Raw genomic sequence first — 15,205 nt, 5'->3', positions numbered from 1 at the left:
CAGAAAGAATCAGTGGATACAAAAAAGAAGTGCTGCAAGTCAGAATAAAATACTGTGACTTCTGGGACTCAATTCCAAAAGGATAAAACGTCATCCACAAGCAGAAAGAATCAGTGGATACAAAAAAGAAGTGCTGCAAGTCAGAATAAAATACTGTGACTTCTGGGACTCAATTCCAAAAGGATAAAAGTGAAAACAAAAGGAAAAGAAAACAAATCTTTATGGCATTTTTCATGACCTCCAGATATCTCAAACCAGTACAAAAAGATTTTCTATACTTTACATAGAGATCCACAGCTGATGGTGTTCTAGTGCAGATCCTAGCAAATGTGCTTCTGGGTTACAATTACACACTGCGCATCAGAAACTAGCTGCACCCAACATAAAAGTAGATCTAGCCTCCAAGTCATTTGGATTCCTCGGGGAAACTAGTCTGGAATGCAGAAAGGGATGGGGTGGGGAAAAATTAAAGAGTTTTCCTAGTACTGATGTAAGGGTCATTGGCACAATATTTTATGCATCATAATAATATTGTCAACGGCTTTTGGAGAGAGTCATCGAGTGATACAGTGTGGAAACAGGCCCTTCGGTCCAACTTGCCCACACCAGCCAACATGTCCCAGCTACACTAGTCCCTCCTGCCCGCATGTGGCCCATATCCCTATAAACCTGTCCTATCTATGTACCTGTCTAATTGTTTCTTAAATGTTGGGATAGTTGAAAATGGGACAGTGAAGATGGGTATCCAAGACTACATCTGGATCTTGATCAACAGAGCTCTTCAACAGGGAAACCTCATGGCTGGACTTCAATAAATTAGAAACCTGTTGTCCTAACGTTTGACTTAAGGGCCTGTCCCACTTGGCGATTTTTTCGGCGACTGCCGGCATCATTGACTGACGTATCAGGTCACCGAAAAATACGCGGCTTGATGACGTATGACGCGCGGTGTTTTTTCAAGTGTCGCAACATTTTATTTGTCGCCGCTGGATTTTGAAATGTTCAAAATCTTTAGGCGACACTGATATGACGCCGGCAGTCGCCAAAAAAAACAAATCGCCAAGTGGAACAAGCCCTTTAATAGCATTGAAGTTCTATTTCCTGCAACCCAAAGTCACTTTATAGTCCCTACTTTGATAATTACTGATAACAAACAAAATATTGATAGAAGCAGTAGTCCTTAATATTTGCATACTCCAATGTTTTTACATAATTTTCTATATTATTAATTTGCATGCAAAGTTTGATAGCTTGCAAAAATGAACACTCAGCATACAAATTGATGCATTAAGCTTGATGGGTCATAAAGTATGACGCAAAAAGCTGGAGTAACTCAGCGGGACAGGTAGCATCTCTGGAGAGAAGGAATGGGTGACGCTTCGGGTCGAGACCCTTCTTCAGACTGGTTAGGGATAAGGGAAACAAGAGATATAGACAGTGATGTGGAGAGATGAAGAACAATGGATAAAAGATATGCGCCTGTTGCATGTAGAGCACGTCTCAGAAGCACACAGAAGCACCATGCAAGATTTGAGGTCTTGATCTTCAAAACTCTTTTCCCCAGATGGCTAAATTGGTATTGGTTTATTTTGTAATTCCCCTCTCCATTCCCCCACTGACCTGCCTGTCACTGACCTCCTCCACTGTCAGTGTGAGGCCAAATACAAACTAGAGGAACAGCAACTCATTCTGCATCGGGTTGAGGAATACTAACGGCAAGAACACTGAATTGTCGAATTTCAGGTAACCCGCTCCCACTATCCACACGGACCCTCCCATTTATATCCTTCTTTCCCCACACACCCTGTTCCCTCTCACCCAGCTTCTTCCCCACCCACTGTCTGCCCAGCACCAACACACTCTACCCATCGGGTTCCTTTCCATCTGCCCACTGCATCTCCTTTCTATGGTTCCATTCTCCACCAACCTTTCCCATCAGATTCCATCATCCTGAGCCCGATTACTTCTACCAATCACGTCCCAACCTCTGTGGATATCTCCACTTCTCTCTCTCCCATCTGACTGCACCCCTCCATGCATAAATCCAGCAATCACATGCCGCTCTTGCCACACTTCCCTCACTTCTTTACTGTGGCCATCTCTCCTCCTCTCATTCAGTCCAGAGGAAGGGTCTCAAACAGAAACATCGACTGTCCACTTCCCGCCACAGAGGTTAGTTGATCCGCTAAGTTCCACGAGCAGTTTGTTTTTTTGCTATAAATATATTGGTGACTAAGTCAGCATATAGGGATCCTATTTCAGTACGTCTAGCAAGGTATGCTCAGTTCATTCTTGCTTAAGTAATGTGACTGACTCCAAATCGTCTACAAGCAGCTTCCACTGACTGCAAATACATAAATCAAGAGGAATAGGGCAATTAGCCCCATGTAACATAACGCCATGTCATCTCCATATGCTTCAAGAAATGTGAGTTGAAAAGACAAATGTTATGTTTATTTACTTTCTTTCACACATTCTGTAAGTGTGAATTTTATTCTGTATCTTAACTATTTGGGCGATCATGCAAATACCGTAAGAGTCCATTTCTATCACTCGAACAACCGTATTACTGGGGGGGGGGGGGGGGGGGGGGGTTCATAGGTATTCACCAACCATGCTCCTTGGGCAGACAATTCCAAATATTACCTTCTGAGTGAAGAGGTTTTATCTCATCTGGATGAGATCTCAGTTGGATCAGGGTCCAGTTGTTGGAGCAGCAGACTCTCACCAGAGTGAGTTTCAGGCAATGGAAACAGCATCACTCCACAGCCTTATCAAATCGGTTGAGAAATAGTTATGTGGCTTGGAGATGTTGTGTGGCTCAGCTACCCAACCTCAAACCTCTGAACAGGGTACTTGGATAGGAAGGTTTAGAAGGATATGGGCCAAACTCCGGCAGGAGGGACTCGTCCAGATGGGGCGTCTTGGTCAGCATGGGGAAGTGGGCCAAAAGGCCTGTTTCCATGCTGTATGGCTGAATTTTTGCATGCAAAGTGATTAATCGCTTCTCAAAAGCATGTTTTCTCTCCATCCCAGGAATCACCCTAGCTAGTCTTTATTGCACCCATCCTGGCAATCACAAGTGTATCCTTCCTTCATAGGGAGATCAGACCTATGCAAAATATTTTAGGTAGATTCACTAGGGTCATACATAACTGCAGAAAGTGTGTAGAACAATAAAGCAGCAAATAACAAATAGAAAATCAGATATAAGAAAGTAAGTAGGTTTATTGGCCAAGTATTCACATACAACAAATTTGCCTTGGTGCTCCTCCCACAAGTAACAACATGACATACAGTGACAGTTACGAATGACTCAGAAAACACTAAACATTAATAATAATAAGACATTAATGATAAAACACCATTATTCAATATTGATCACCATATTTATCAATAAAAGCCCTAATTTCTACTTTGAAATAAGTATCAGTATCAAGTCACCATGTAAGCACTTTGTAAAACAGTAACGCCTATTACGGGGCATCACCACCAATGCGATCTATTTCAAGCTCATCTGCATACAATTTGAAAACAAAACGAGCAGGATGTTTATTTAAATGCTGTGTAAATGTCCTATTGTCACCCCAATTTTAAAAACTACTGTGTCAATTAATTAGTTGTTTATTCTGCAGTCATAACAGGATACAAGTATCCAGAAAACAACACTATTAAAATGCAATCAATGGATTGCAGCCATTGTCCACTTGAATTCATGGACACAAGCCTAGATTTTTCAATTGTCCTTGATAATGTAATCCAGACTATGATTCTTCAGGTCTCTAACAAATCCCACATTATTTAAGACACAAGGAACTGTAGATGCTGGAACACAGCAGGTCAGGCAGTATTTGTGGAGGGAATGGATAGGCAGCATTTTGATATCAAAATCCTTCTTCAGACTCCACAAGAAACTGCAGATGCTGGAATCCAGAGCAAAACAAAAAGTACTGGAATAACTCAGCACGTCAGGCATTACAATAGACAATAGGTGCAGGAGTAGGCCATTCGGCCATTTGTTGCCTCAGTGTCACTTTCCACCATATCCCTTAATATCAAAAAATCTATGGATCACTTTATTGAATATACTCGGCTACCAAAAACCCTTAGACAGCACTTTCTAACCCACGACCTCTCTCAGTCAGAAGGACAAGAACAGCAAAAGCATAGGTACACTATCTCCTGAAAGTTGCCCTCCAAGCCACACAATATCTTGATGTGTATGAATGCTGGTTTAAATCGAAAATAGACACAAATAGCTGTAGTACCTCAGCAGGTTAGACAGCATCTCTGGAGAAAAGGAATAGGTGACATTTTGGGTTGAGACCCTTCTTCAGACTGAGAGTCAGGGGAAAGGTGTCACAATATCTTGACTTGGAAATATATCACTATTCATCCTGGCTCAAGATCCTGGAAGACCTGGAACTCCCTCCCTAATAACATTGTGAGAGTACCCAAACATCAAGGACAGCAGCATATAAGAGTGATATGAATTTGGTGGGTTTTGAGGGCAGGGTGGCAGTTAGCGGTGAGGCTTTACACCACTATTCCCCACCAGGAGGGTGTTTCTTTCTCAAACAAAGACCCAACCAATTTCCCTCTAATAACACTCTCCTCCACCTTGCGGAACTTGTCCTCAACCTTAACAACTCGTTTTGACTGCTCCCACTTACTCCAAATCAAAGATGTAGCCATGAGCACTTGAATGGGACTCAGCTATGCCTGCCTTTTCATCGGTTATGTCGAACAATCCTTACTCCAGGCACACACCGGCCCTACCCCCCAATTCTTTCTCCGCTACACTGACGACTGCATCAGAGCCACCTCCTGCACCTGTGCAGAACCCATGGAATTTATTAACTTCACCACTAACTTCCACCCTGCCTTCAAATTCACCTGGGCTATCTCAGACACCTCTCTCCCCTTTCTCAATTTCTCTGAGAATGTACAAAGAACAGCACCCGTAGTCAGGATCAAACCTGGATCTCTGGCACTGCAAGATAGCATCTCTACTGCTTATCAACTCTTCTGAAAAGAGCAGTTTCCAACTTGAAAAGTTGACCCTGCTTCTCTTCCCCCAATTGCAACATAATCTGTCGAGCATTAAAATCATTTTCTGCTTTTGTTTTAGTATCCAGCATCTGCAGGATATCTTTATTTTCAGAGCATAGGTTCAGTCCACTTATTCCTTCCACATATCGCAACCTAGAAAACAATCTTCAATTTTATTCCTTCTACCTCCAATATTTCCTTCCTTTGTAGGAAAACTAAACCTATACAAGGTCCTTTATAATTTGTGCAATGTATTTCTACTCTTGGACTCAAACCCTCTTGCAGTCAAGCCAACATAGCTTTTGCCTTCTTAACTGGTCATTGTGTCTGCAATTTAACTTTAATTGCTGTACAAGACATTCAGATCCCTCAGAACATTTTACCATTCAAAAACAGTCAGAGTCAGACAGCAGACTCTTTGGCCCAAATTGTCCATACTGATCAGAATGCCCATCCAAGCTAGTCCCATTTGATTTAATGCATATTCCTTTAAACCTTTCAGATCCATACACAGATCCAAATTTTGTTTTAAATGTTGTCAGTTAAAGTCAGTTAAATTTATTCGTCACATGCACCCGAAGGTGCAGTGAAATGAATTTGCCAGCAGCGATACATTTCACCTCAACCACTTCTTCTGGTAGCTCATTCCATATTATGCATTACCCTAAGTGTGAAAATGTTGTCCCTCAGGTTCCTATTAAATCTTGGTACAAAGTGCTGATGTAACACAACGGATCAGGCAACATCTCCGGAGAACATGGGACCCTTCTTCAGACCCATGTTCGTCATAGATGCTGCCCGACCCGCTGAATTATTCCAGCATTTCCTCTTTTTGTAAACCAGCATCTGCAGTTCCTTGCTTCTCCTATTAAGTCTTTTCACTCTCACCTTGAACCTATGTTCCTGGATCTGAAGAAGCTCGTAGGTCTTGGTCGAGTTGAGAGCATGATCATTGTCCCAGCACCACTCAACCAGATTATCAGTGAGTACTCCGACTCATCATTACCCGTGATTTATCCAATAACAGTGGCATTGTCAGTGAATTTAAAGATGGAGTTGGAGCAGTGTCTAGTTACAGTCGTGGGTGTTAAGAGAATAGAGCAGGGGACTGAACATGCCATCCTGAGGTGAATGATGATTTGTGAGGAGGCGTTGTCATCAATGTAACTGAGATCTGGCAATAAGGAAGTCGAGGATCCAGTTGTAAAGGGATCAAGCGAGACCCAGTTCTGAAATTGACAATGAATTTGGATGGGATGATGGTGTTAAATGCCGAGCTGTAGTTGATGAACAGCCTGACATACTATTCATTTTGTCCAAAGAGTCCAGAGCAGAATGGCTAACCAGCGAGATCTGTTGAGTCAGTGGGCAAATTGAAGTGGACCCAGGTCATACTGAGGGAAGAGTAGATTAGCTTTGTAACTAACATCTTGAAGCAAACTTCATCACAATGAACAAAAGGTCGCCTTGCTCTAATATTATGGATGTCCTTTTTAAGGAGGTAAAGACCTCAGTCGGACTGGAGTAGTGAGGTTGGAGATGTCTGCAAAACCTCCAGCTTGTTGGTCTGGGCAGGTTTTGATAATGTGGCCAGTTACACCAACACTTTTTGATGGTTCACCGTCATGAAAGGTCTTTTGATCTTGGGCCTCAGAGGCTGAAATCAAAGGATCGTCAGAAGGATGCTGTGAATGTATTGTTGTTTTCCCGTCGAAATAGAGTATAGAAATCATTGAGCTCATCCAGGTGTAATGCATCGTTGTGTTTTAAGCTAATTAATTTCACCTTCCAGGAAGAGATGGCATGCAACCCATCCCACAATAGTTGAGCACCTGTTCAAGTCATCAGATTAGTTCGTAAATGTCTCTTTGCGATTACAATGGCCCTCTGGTTGGCTGGACTTCCTATAAGATTCTTGATTGCCTTACTCGAACAGATTAAATTCCATCTGTCAGTTCTCCGCCCATTTCGGAAGCTGATCTATATCCCGCTGTACACTTTGAGAGCCTTCCCCACAGTTCCTGACTCTAGCAATCTTGGTTTCATCTGCAAACTTATTATATTGAATGGTGGGGCAGATTGGAGATGCCTGATCTACTGCTGCCATTTTTCTATGTCCTGTGTTATTTCACAATAAGCGCACTTACCACTCTTCAACAACTCTCAATGCTCTGAAAGTCCACGGTCATATTGCTTCAATATTACTCCATGTCTGATCAGAATCTTCTTCTCAAAGTGGATGCATAAAACTTCTGACACTTGACAACACGTCAATCTCTTTCCTCACTAACACCTTTTCTTGATGTTCTCAGAATTTAAACTCAAATAATTGCAAAACTGGAAATATTCTACCCCTTATAATTGTTTTGAAATTAACACTCATTGCAAAGTACCCCAATACTCTCTTCATCATCTCTTCTCGCTCCACACGACGCCAAACCATTAAACCTTTCAACTCTTTTACATCTATGAAAACTATGAAAATACTTAGAGAAAAAGTGTACAATATCCAAGGAGCTGAGCAAGTGGCCATGTGCCTCCACTAACCCATTTGTGAAGCAGGAGATTGCCAAAGCACAAGGCAACAGTAAAATTCCTTCTGATAACCAATGAGCATATTTCAAATTTAATTCAAAATAAAGGCTTCCATTTCTGTACAACTTGGACAGGAATATATTTGGAACACTATTGACTCTTGAGAGTCATCAACATGGATTAATGCATTTGCTCTGAAATTCAGAAAAAAACACTTACAAGTGTTCAAGTGAGTTTATTGTCATGTGTCCCTGTATAGGACAATGAAATTCTTGCTTTGCTTAAGCACACAGAAAATAGTAGGCATTTACTACAAAACAGATAAATGTGTCCATATACCATGATATAAATATATACACACATGAATAAATAAACTGGTAGTGCAAATAACAGAAAGTGGTTGCTAATAATCAGAGTTTTGTCCGAGCCAGGTTTAATAACCTGATGGCTGAGGGGAAGTAGCTATTCCTGAACCTGGTTGTTGCAGTCTTCAGGCTCCTGTACCTTCTACCTGAAGGTAGCAGGGAGATCAGTGTGTGGCCAGGATGGTGTGGGTCTTTGATGATACTGCCAGCCTTTTTGAGGCAGCGACTGCGATAAATCCCCTCGATGGAAGGAAGGTCAGAGCCGATGATGGACTGGGCAGTGTTTACTACTTTTTGTAATCTTTTCCTCTCCAGGGCGCTCAAATTTCCGAACCAAGCCACGATGCAACCGGTCAGCATGCTCTCGACTGTGCACCTGTAGAAGTTAGAGAGAGTCTTCCTTGACAATCCGACTCTCCGTAATCTTCTCAGGAAGTAGAGGCGCTGATGAGCTTTTTTGATAATTGCGTTCGTGTTCTCGGACCAGGAATGATGTATCCTTTTCATTCAATAACCATGCTCGCAGTCTTTGAGTACTAGTACGACTGTGTACTTAGAGATAAAATGCACATCTCCAAGTTAAATGATTCAGGCACACATGCAAAATTTGCACCAACACTGTTAGATTGAGGAAGAGTCTCGACCCGAAACATCACCCATTCCTTCTCTCCAGAGATGCTGCCTGTCCCGCTGAGTTACTCCAGCACTTTGTGTCTACCTTCGATTTAAACCAGCATCTGCAGTTCTTTCCTACACTGTTAGATTGAGGAACTGTTATACTCTGACATGCCGTCATTCAAAATACAGTATTAAATGAAGCATTGCCAGCTGTCAGTGTGAAGGGAAGCTATCCAACTGAACATCTGCAGAGTTTTTCCAATGACTTGGCTCAACCAGCATCAGAAAAGCATTCTATCTAGTCTTTGTTGTCCTTGCTGAGCACAATATGATTGCTGCCTTTATGTTACTCATTGTTCCATTTCGGTACATATGACATTAAAACACCGTGTTGTAGGAAGGAACTGCAGATGCTGGTTTAAACCGAAGACAGACACAAAATGCTGGAGTAACTCAGCGGGACAGACAGCATCTCTGGATAGAAGGAATGGGTGACATTTCGGGTCGAGAAGGGTCTTGACCCGAAACGTTACCCATTCCTTCTGTTACTCCAGCATTTTGTGTCTATTTTTGACAATAAAACACGTTTGACAATGATGATTACACACCAACAGCATACACATTGGCTCTAAAGCACTTTGGGGAAACCCCGAGGTCTTGAAAATCTTTATCTCTCAACATGCGTTGAGGCACAGTCTCAAAGAACATTACATCTGCGGATCTCAAGACAGCTCATGAGATCTGACCAGGTGTGGCTGGTTTTATTGCAACAGAGACTCGCAACATTTCCAAGTGGAACGGCTGTTCCTTTGGTCCACAACACCCTGTTGCTGCAAGGCTCTGACATATTCGACACCGACAGAAAAAGGAGATGCTTGTTAAAACTATATTCCCCTTGCTGCTTCTCATTAAATACAGCATACACAGCAGATAAATATTTTATATCTAAATAAATTTTGCCTTCTGCAGAATGTTTGTTTCGATTCCGATGCGTATGGCAATCAAACACTCTCGACTTAAATCGTGTATCGTATTAGGATAATTGTGTCCGCATCTTTTCGACAGCACTGCATCTCTAGGAGGTGCTAACTGCTACTGTACATTAATGCATGCTCATTTTATCTTTCGTTTCCTCCCACTGATTTCATATCTTTGCACAGGTTAAGATTTCTTGTATTAAAACGAGCATCAAATGCGGTAAAAAATGAAAAATGTACAAGGACTTTTGAGTGACAGATAAAAAGGTTCCCAATCGAGTTCTTGAGTAATGAAGCCAAATATTAGACTCTACTTCTACCAAAAAAGAACTCACTATGATGTTGCTCAGATAACAGACAGGTTCCAGCCTCGTTCTATCGCATTTTGACATGCAAGGAATACAAATCTGTCTGGATACAGCTCTGAAATCTACAACCCACGATTAACACGTAGATGACCAATGTCAGAAATAATGCGTTTGCAGACAGAAAAATTTCCAACTGGAGTTAGGAACTGTTAAACAATCTGCAAATACCTTTGGAGTCCATCACTGTTAATCCCAGCAGCAGGTACTATTGTGGTTTTACATCCATTCTCCACCCCCGGAAAGATTGTAAAAGACAGAGAGAAAAAAATACGCGCAGAGTAGTTCCTACGAGGTTTATTGCAAACTGAACATCAAGCGTGCTACGGACCACCGATAGAGATACAACAAGCGTAAGATCGTGTTATTTGCAAGGACAACATGCTAAGCATGTGTGGACGCATAAACATCCCACTGCAAGCTCATTAAAATGACCAAAAAATGCAGGCTCATCAAGTACAGTAATTTGCACGCTCACGATCACTTGCCCCAAAGCAACGAACAAACGTGTGTGTGTGTGTATATAGGGAACATAAATCACCCGCAACAACAAATGCAACATGCATGACTATGAATTGCTGCAAATGTCCAGCTGTCATGTTAGACACAAAATGCTGGAGTAACTCAGCGGGGCGGGCAGCATCTCTGGAGAGAAGGTATGGGTAACGTTTCGGGGGTGATCGAGACCCTTCTTCAGACTGATTCAGATTTCTCGACCCGAAACGCTACCCATTCCTTCTCTCCAGAGATGCTGCCTGTCCCGCTGTGTCCACCTTCGATTTAAACCCGCATCTGCAGTTCTTTCCTACACACAGCTGTCATGTCATTTAATCGCCTGCAATCTCTGCCCTGTGGCTGCAAAGTTTCCACACAAGCATTGGCGGAGAGGGAATGCAAATGTAAATGCATTAGCCCCGCAAGGTTGCATTTGTGCCCGTGCATGGTGTCTCGCCGGCTGAAAGGTTTAAAAAAAAAAAAGATTGCATATTTAGGGAGGCCGGGAGATGTTGGGTTGAAATCCCCGTGAAACGCCGATCCAGGCCGGGGCCGGACTCGCGCCCTTACCGTTCTTCAGCTCGTGCTCAACTGTAAACATGTCACCTTCGCCGGACCCTTCCTCCATGCTCCACAACTCCAAAGCTTTCTTGCTACGCGATTATTATAAACGAACACGTTTGTATCCAGAAGGGAGCCGAGGTAAATTTATCACGGGTTGGGGTAGGAAACCCAAAAAAAATCAAAATAAAGCCGCCTCACGGCGAAGAAACGTCCCCTCCCATTCACGGCTGCCGCGAGTACTACGCTCCACGACAACCTAACTTGGTGGATGGGGGATGGGGGGGGGGGGGGTTGAGGCGGATCGTCCCGCCCACTTCCTCCTGCGATTGGACGGCCCTGCCGGCGTCCCCGCGATACTCGGCGGTCAATGGTTAGCAGAGCTATCAATCAAGGGCAAGGGCTGGGCGGGAACGGGAGCCACTTCCGGTCATCAGGTTCGGTTGAAGACAGGCACCAAGTGCTGGGGAGACAGGCAGCATCACTGGGGAGAAGGAATAGGCGACGTTTCGGATCGAGACCCTTCTTCAGGCAGGTTAAGCTGACCGGCTGCTACAGCGCACTCTTTCGGCCGCTGGTTTCAGCTCAGTTTATTCAATCAATTATTATTGTCACGTGTACTGAGGTACAGTGAAAAGCTTTCTTATAGGGAGGTTTTACGGCAGTCGGGTCACGACCCATGACCCGCGCTGTTGCTACGCTACTCCAAATGGATCACACTTGATGAACTGCAGGTAGGCACTTACCATTGTTTCCAGCGTAGAGGGCCCGTTAAAACCCGCCGAAAATTGTCAATTTTTGTGCTGTAAATAATTATGGAAATCGGGATAAGCGTGTGAGACATTTAGCCTACTTCAGAATTCCAAAAGTGAGGAGAAATGACGGTAGATAGAAGCGAGAGCTGAAGGGACAACAACAGCCAGAGTGCTTAACGAACATTGGCCGTTTGCACACTGCATTTCATCAACTAAGGCATTATTTGTGTTTATTCTTGATTCCTTTGGCATCTAAAAAGTTTCAGAAGTGATAAAATCTGGCTGTAAATTTTTTTAATCACCCATGGTTCTCAAGTGGGTTTTTACATACAAAATGAAAACGCATCTGAAGAAAAATTTACAGCCAGATTTATCACTTCTGAGACTTTTTAGATACCAAAGGAACCAAGGAAAAACACAAATAACGCCTTACTGTTGATGAAATGCAGTGAGCAAACGCGATAATTCCCAATATTTTCAATTCCGATATCTACACAGCCAATGTTTACCAATGCTGCTGTTGTCCCTTCAGCTCTCGCTTCTATTTACCTACATTTCGCTTCACTTTTGGAAGTCTAAAATTGGGGACATGTCTCTCTCACTTACCCCGACTTCCACAATTTTTTTCAGGGCAAATATTCTACATTTTGGCGTTTTTTAATAGGTAGGAAAGTACGCGTTTCTTGCCAGATGGCGCAATGGGCTAAGTGTTCGGCTGGCGACCGGAAGGTAGCCGGTTCGAATCCCGCTTGGAGTGCATACTGTCGTTGTGTCCTTGGGCAAGACACTTCACCCACCTTTGCCTGTGTGTGAATGTGTGTGAGTGATTGGTGGTGGTCGGAGGGGCCGAAGGCGCAGAATGGCAGCCACGCTTCCGTCAGTCTGCCCCAGGGCAGCTGTGGCTACAGAAGTAGCTTACCACCACCGAGTGTGACTGAGGAGTGAATGAATAATGCGATGTAAAGCGCCTTGAGTATTAGAAAGGCGCTATATAAATCCCATCCATTATTAATAACATATACCGGAAGTCCTCCAGATGAATTGAGCGGCTCCGTGCGTCAAGCCCTATGACCCAGTGACCTTACGTGCAACCCCCCTATTGCGTGCTATCCAGTCAGCGGAAAGGCTATACATGATTACAATCGAGCCGTCCGCAGTATACAGATGCAGGATAACGGAATAACACTTAGTTTTAGTTTTTCATTTTAGAGATACAGCGCGGAAACAGGCCCTTTGTAATCCTCCAACATTTTTCCCTCCTCCAACGGGATCCCACTACTGGCCACATCTTCCAATCCCCGCCCCTTTCTGCTTTCCACAGAGACCGTTCCCTTCGAAACTCCCTGGTCAAATCGTCCCTTCCCACCCAAGCCACCCCCTCCCCGGGTACTTTCCCTTGCAACCGCAGGAGATGCAACACCTGTCCCTTTACCTCCCCCCTCGACTCCATCCAAGGACCCCGACAGTCTTTCCAGGTGAAGCAGAGGTTCACTTGCACCTCCTCCAACCTCATCTCGATCCTGACCAGGGGTGCTGTCTGTATGGAGTTTGTACCTTCTCCCTGTGACCTGCGTTGCTTTTAGACAATAGACACAGGAGTTGGCCCTTCGAGCCAGCACCGCCATTCAATGTGATGGCGAGATTCTCCGAGATCTTTGGTTTCCTCCCGTACTTCAAAGACGTACGGGTTTGTAGGTTCATTGGTTTCGGTAAAATTGTAAATTGTCTCTAATGCGTAGCTTTCTGCTATTTGCACTTTATCAGTTTATTTATTCATGTGTGTATATATTTTTATCATGGTATATGGACACATTTATCTGTTTTGTAGTAAATGCCTACTATTTTCTGTGTGCTTAAGCAAAGCAAGAATTTCATTGTCCTATACAGGAACACATGATAATAAACTCACTTGAACTTGAACCCCACATAATTTATTCACAACAGAATATACAGGTTGCAAGGAATTTGCTAAAGGCATTTTATGATAATAGCTGTTAAAAACTGACTATACCCATCTGACAGGTTAAACATTACACTAACTAACAAGAGATGGCCAAAGGACATAAATGCAGCAAATATATTTAAAGGTGCCAAGACGACACATTACCGGACATTCAGATTAGATGTATGTGTTGTGAACAGCAATGAAGATACCCAGTTTGTAAGCAACAAATTTAAAAAAAATTGTTGATAAATGCTTTTTCCATCATTCCCACTTCAGAATTAACGTTAAAATTTCAACTGAAATATCTCCTGACCAAATTTGTGATGTATATGACTGACTGTAGAAGTAAAACCTGGATAAATCCAACGTATAGTTGTGAATGTTGCTCATCATGATCAAGATGGCGGCGCTGCCTTAGCAGCTGCGGCTTGCCTGCAGTCCGTCTGTTTTTTTCTTTTTTTTGTTGTTCTTTTGTCCTGTTTTAGTTAATTTTTGGTTTATTAGGTTGTGTATGTGTGTGGGTGGGGGGGAGAAACATGTTTTTGGTCTCTTCCTTTGGGGGGATGCGACTTCTCTTGTATCCCCCGTCTCCGCCTGCGCCAAGACCTAATAGGGGAGCTGGTGGCCTCGGAGCTGGGGCAGCGGCAGCGGCGACCCGGCCTCGGAGCTGAGGCAGCGGCAGCGGCGACCCGGCCTCGGAGCTGGGGCAGCGGCCACCCGGCCTCGGAGCTGGGGCAACGGCGACCCGGCCTCGGAGCTGGGGCAGCGGCGACCAGACCTCGGAGCTGGGGCAGCGGCAGCAGCGACCCGGCCTCGGAGCTGGGGCAGCGGCGACCAGACCTCGGAGCTGGGGCAGCGGCAGCGGCCACCCGGCCTAGGAGCTGGGGCAGCGGCGACCCGGCCTCGGAGCTGGGGCAGTGTTCCGGCAGGAGCGGCCACCCGATCCGACCGCGGACCCAGTGGACGACATCGTCGGGAGCTCGCAGGTCACAGGTTGGACAATAGCTGTGTCCGCTGGACTGGAGGGCGGCAGCTTCGACCACCCCGGGCCGCGGAGTTGAACCGGCCCGTTCGCGGAGCTTGGATTCAGCCGCGGGACTGACATTACTTACCATAGCCCGGCGGGGTCACAACATCTGAAGCCTGGATCGCCTCGGCGCAGAGGGAGAATAAGAAGGGATGAGATAAAGACTTAAGACTTTTGCCTTCCATCACAGTGAGGAGGTGCCTGGTGAACTCACTGTGGTGGATGTTAATCCGGTAGGCGGCGCGACTCTCGTCAGCTGCGGCCTCTGCAGTCCGTCTGCGTTTTTATTATTTTATGTCTATGTTTTTATGTAGTTTTTGTTATTTTTGTTGGGGTATGTGTGTGGGGGGGTGGGGGTGGTGTGGGGGGGGAGGTGGTAACTTTTAAATCTCTCCCTGCACGGGAGACCCGACCTTTTCTTTGTCGGGTCTCCGTTGTCGTTGGGGCTGCAACGAGGAGCGGCCTCCAACAGGAAGACCGGGGGCTCTGGTGCCGACTACTCACCTCACC

General features: G+C 44.5%; 1 protein-coding gene across 2 annotated transcripts in view; it reads right to left on the bottom strand.

The window, feature by feature from the left end:
* rps6ka5 (ribosomal protein S6 kinase A5) overlaps positions 1–11,226 on the bottom strand; it is a 161,606-nt gene extending 150,380 nt beyond the window's left edge. For both annotated transcript variants that reach the window (XM_033027542.1, XM_033027543.1), the window contains exon 1: positions 10,978–11,226. In XM_033027542.1, coding sequence (XP_032883433.1) covers positions 10,978–11,035 — 58 coding nt within the window. In that variant the 5' untranslated portion in view covers positions 11,036–11,226. The remainder of the gene's footprint in view (positions 1–10,977) is intronic.
* Between the last annotated feature and the right edge of the window lie 3,979 nt (positions 11,227–15,205).

The sequence above is a fragment of the Amblyraja radiata genome, chromosome 9 (genome assembly GCF_010909765.2).
Source record: "Amblyraja radiata isolate CabotCenter1 chromosome 9, sAmbRad1.1.pri, whole genome shotgun sequence".
Taxonomy (NCBI): Eukaryota; Metazoa; Chordata; class Chondrichthyes; order Rajiformes; family Rajidae; genus Amblyraja; species Amblyraja radiata.
The sequence above is the reverse complement of the archived record's forward strand: the minus strand, read 5'-3'. Positions and strand labels throughout refer to the sequence as shown.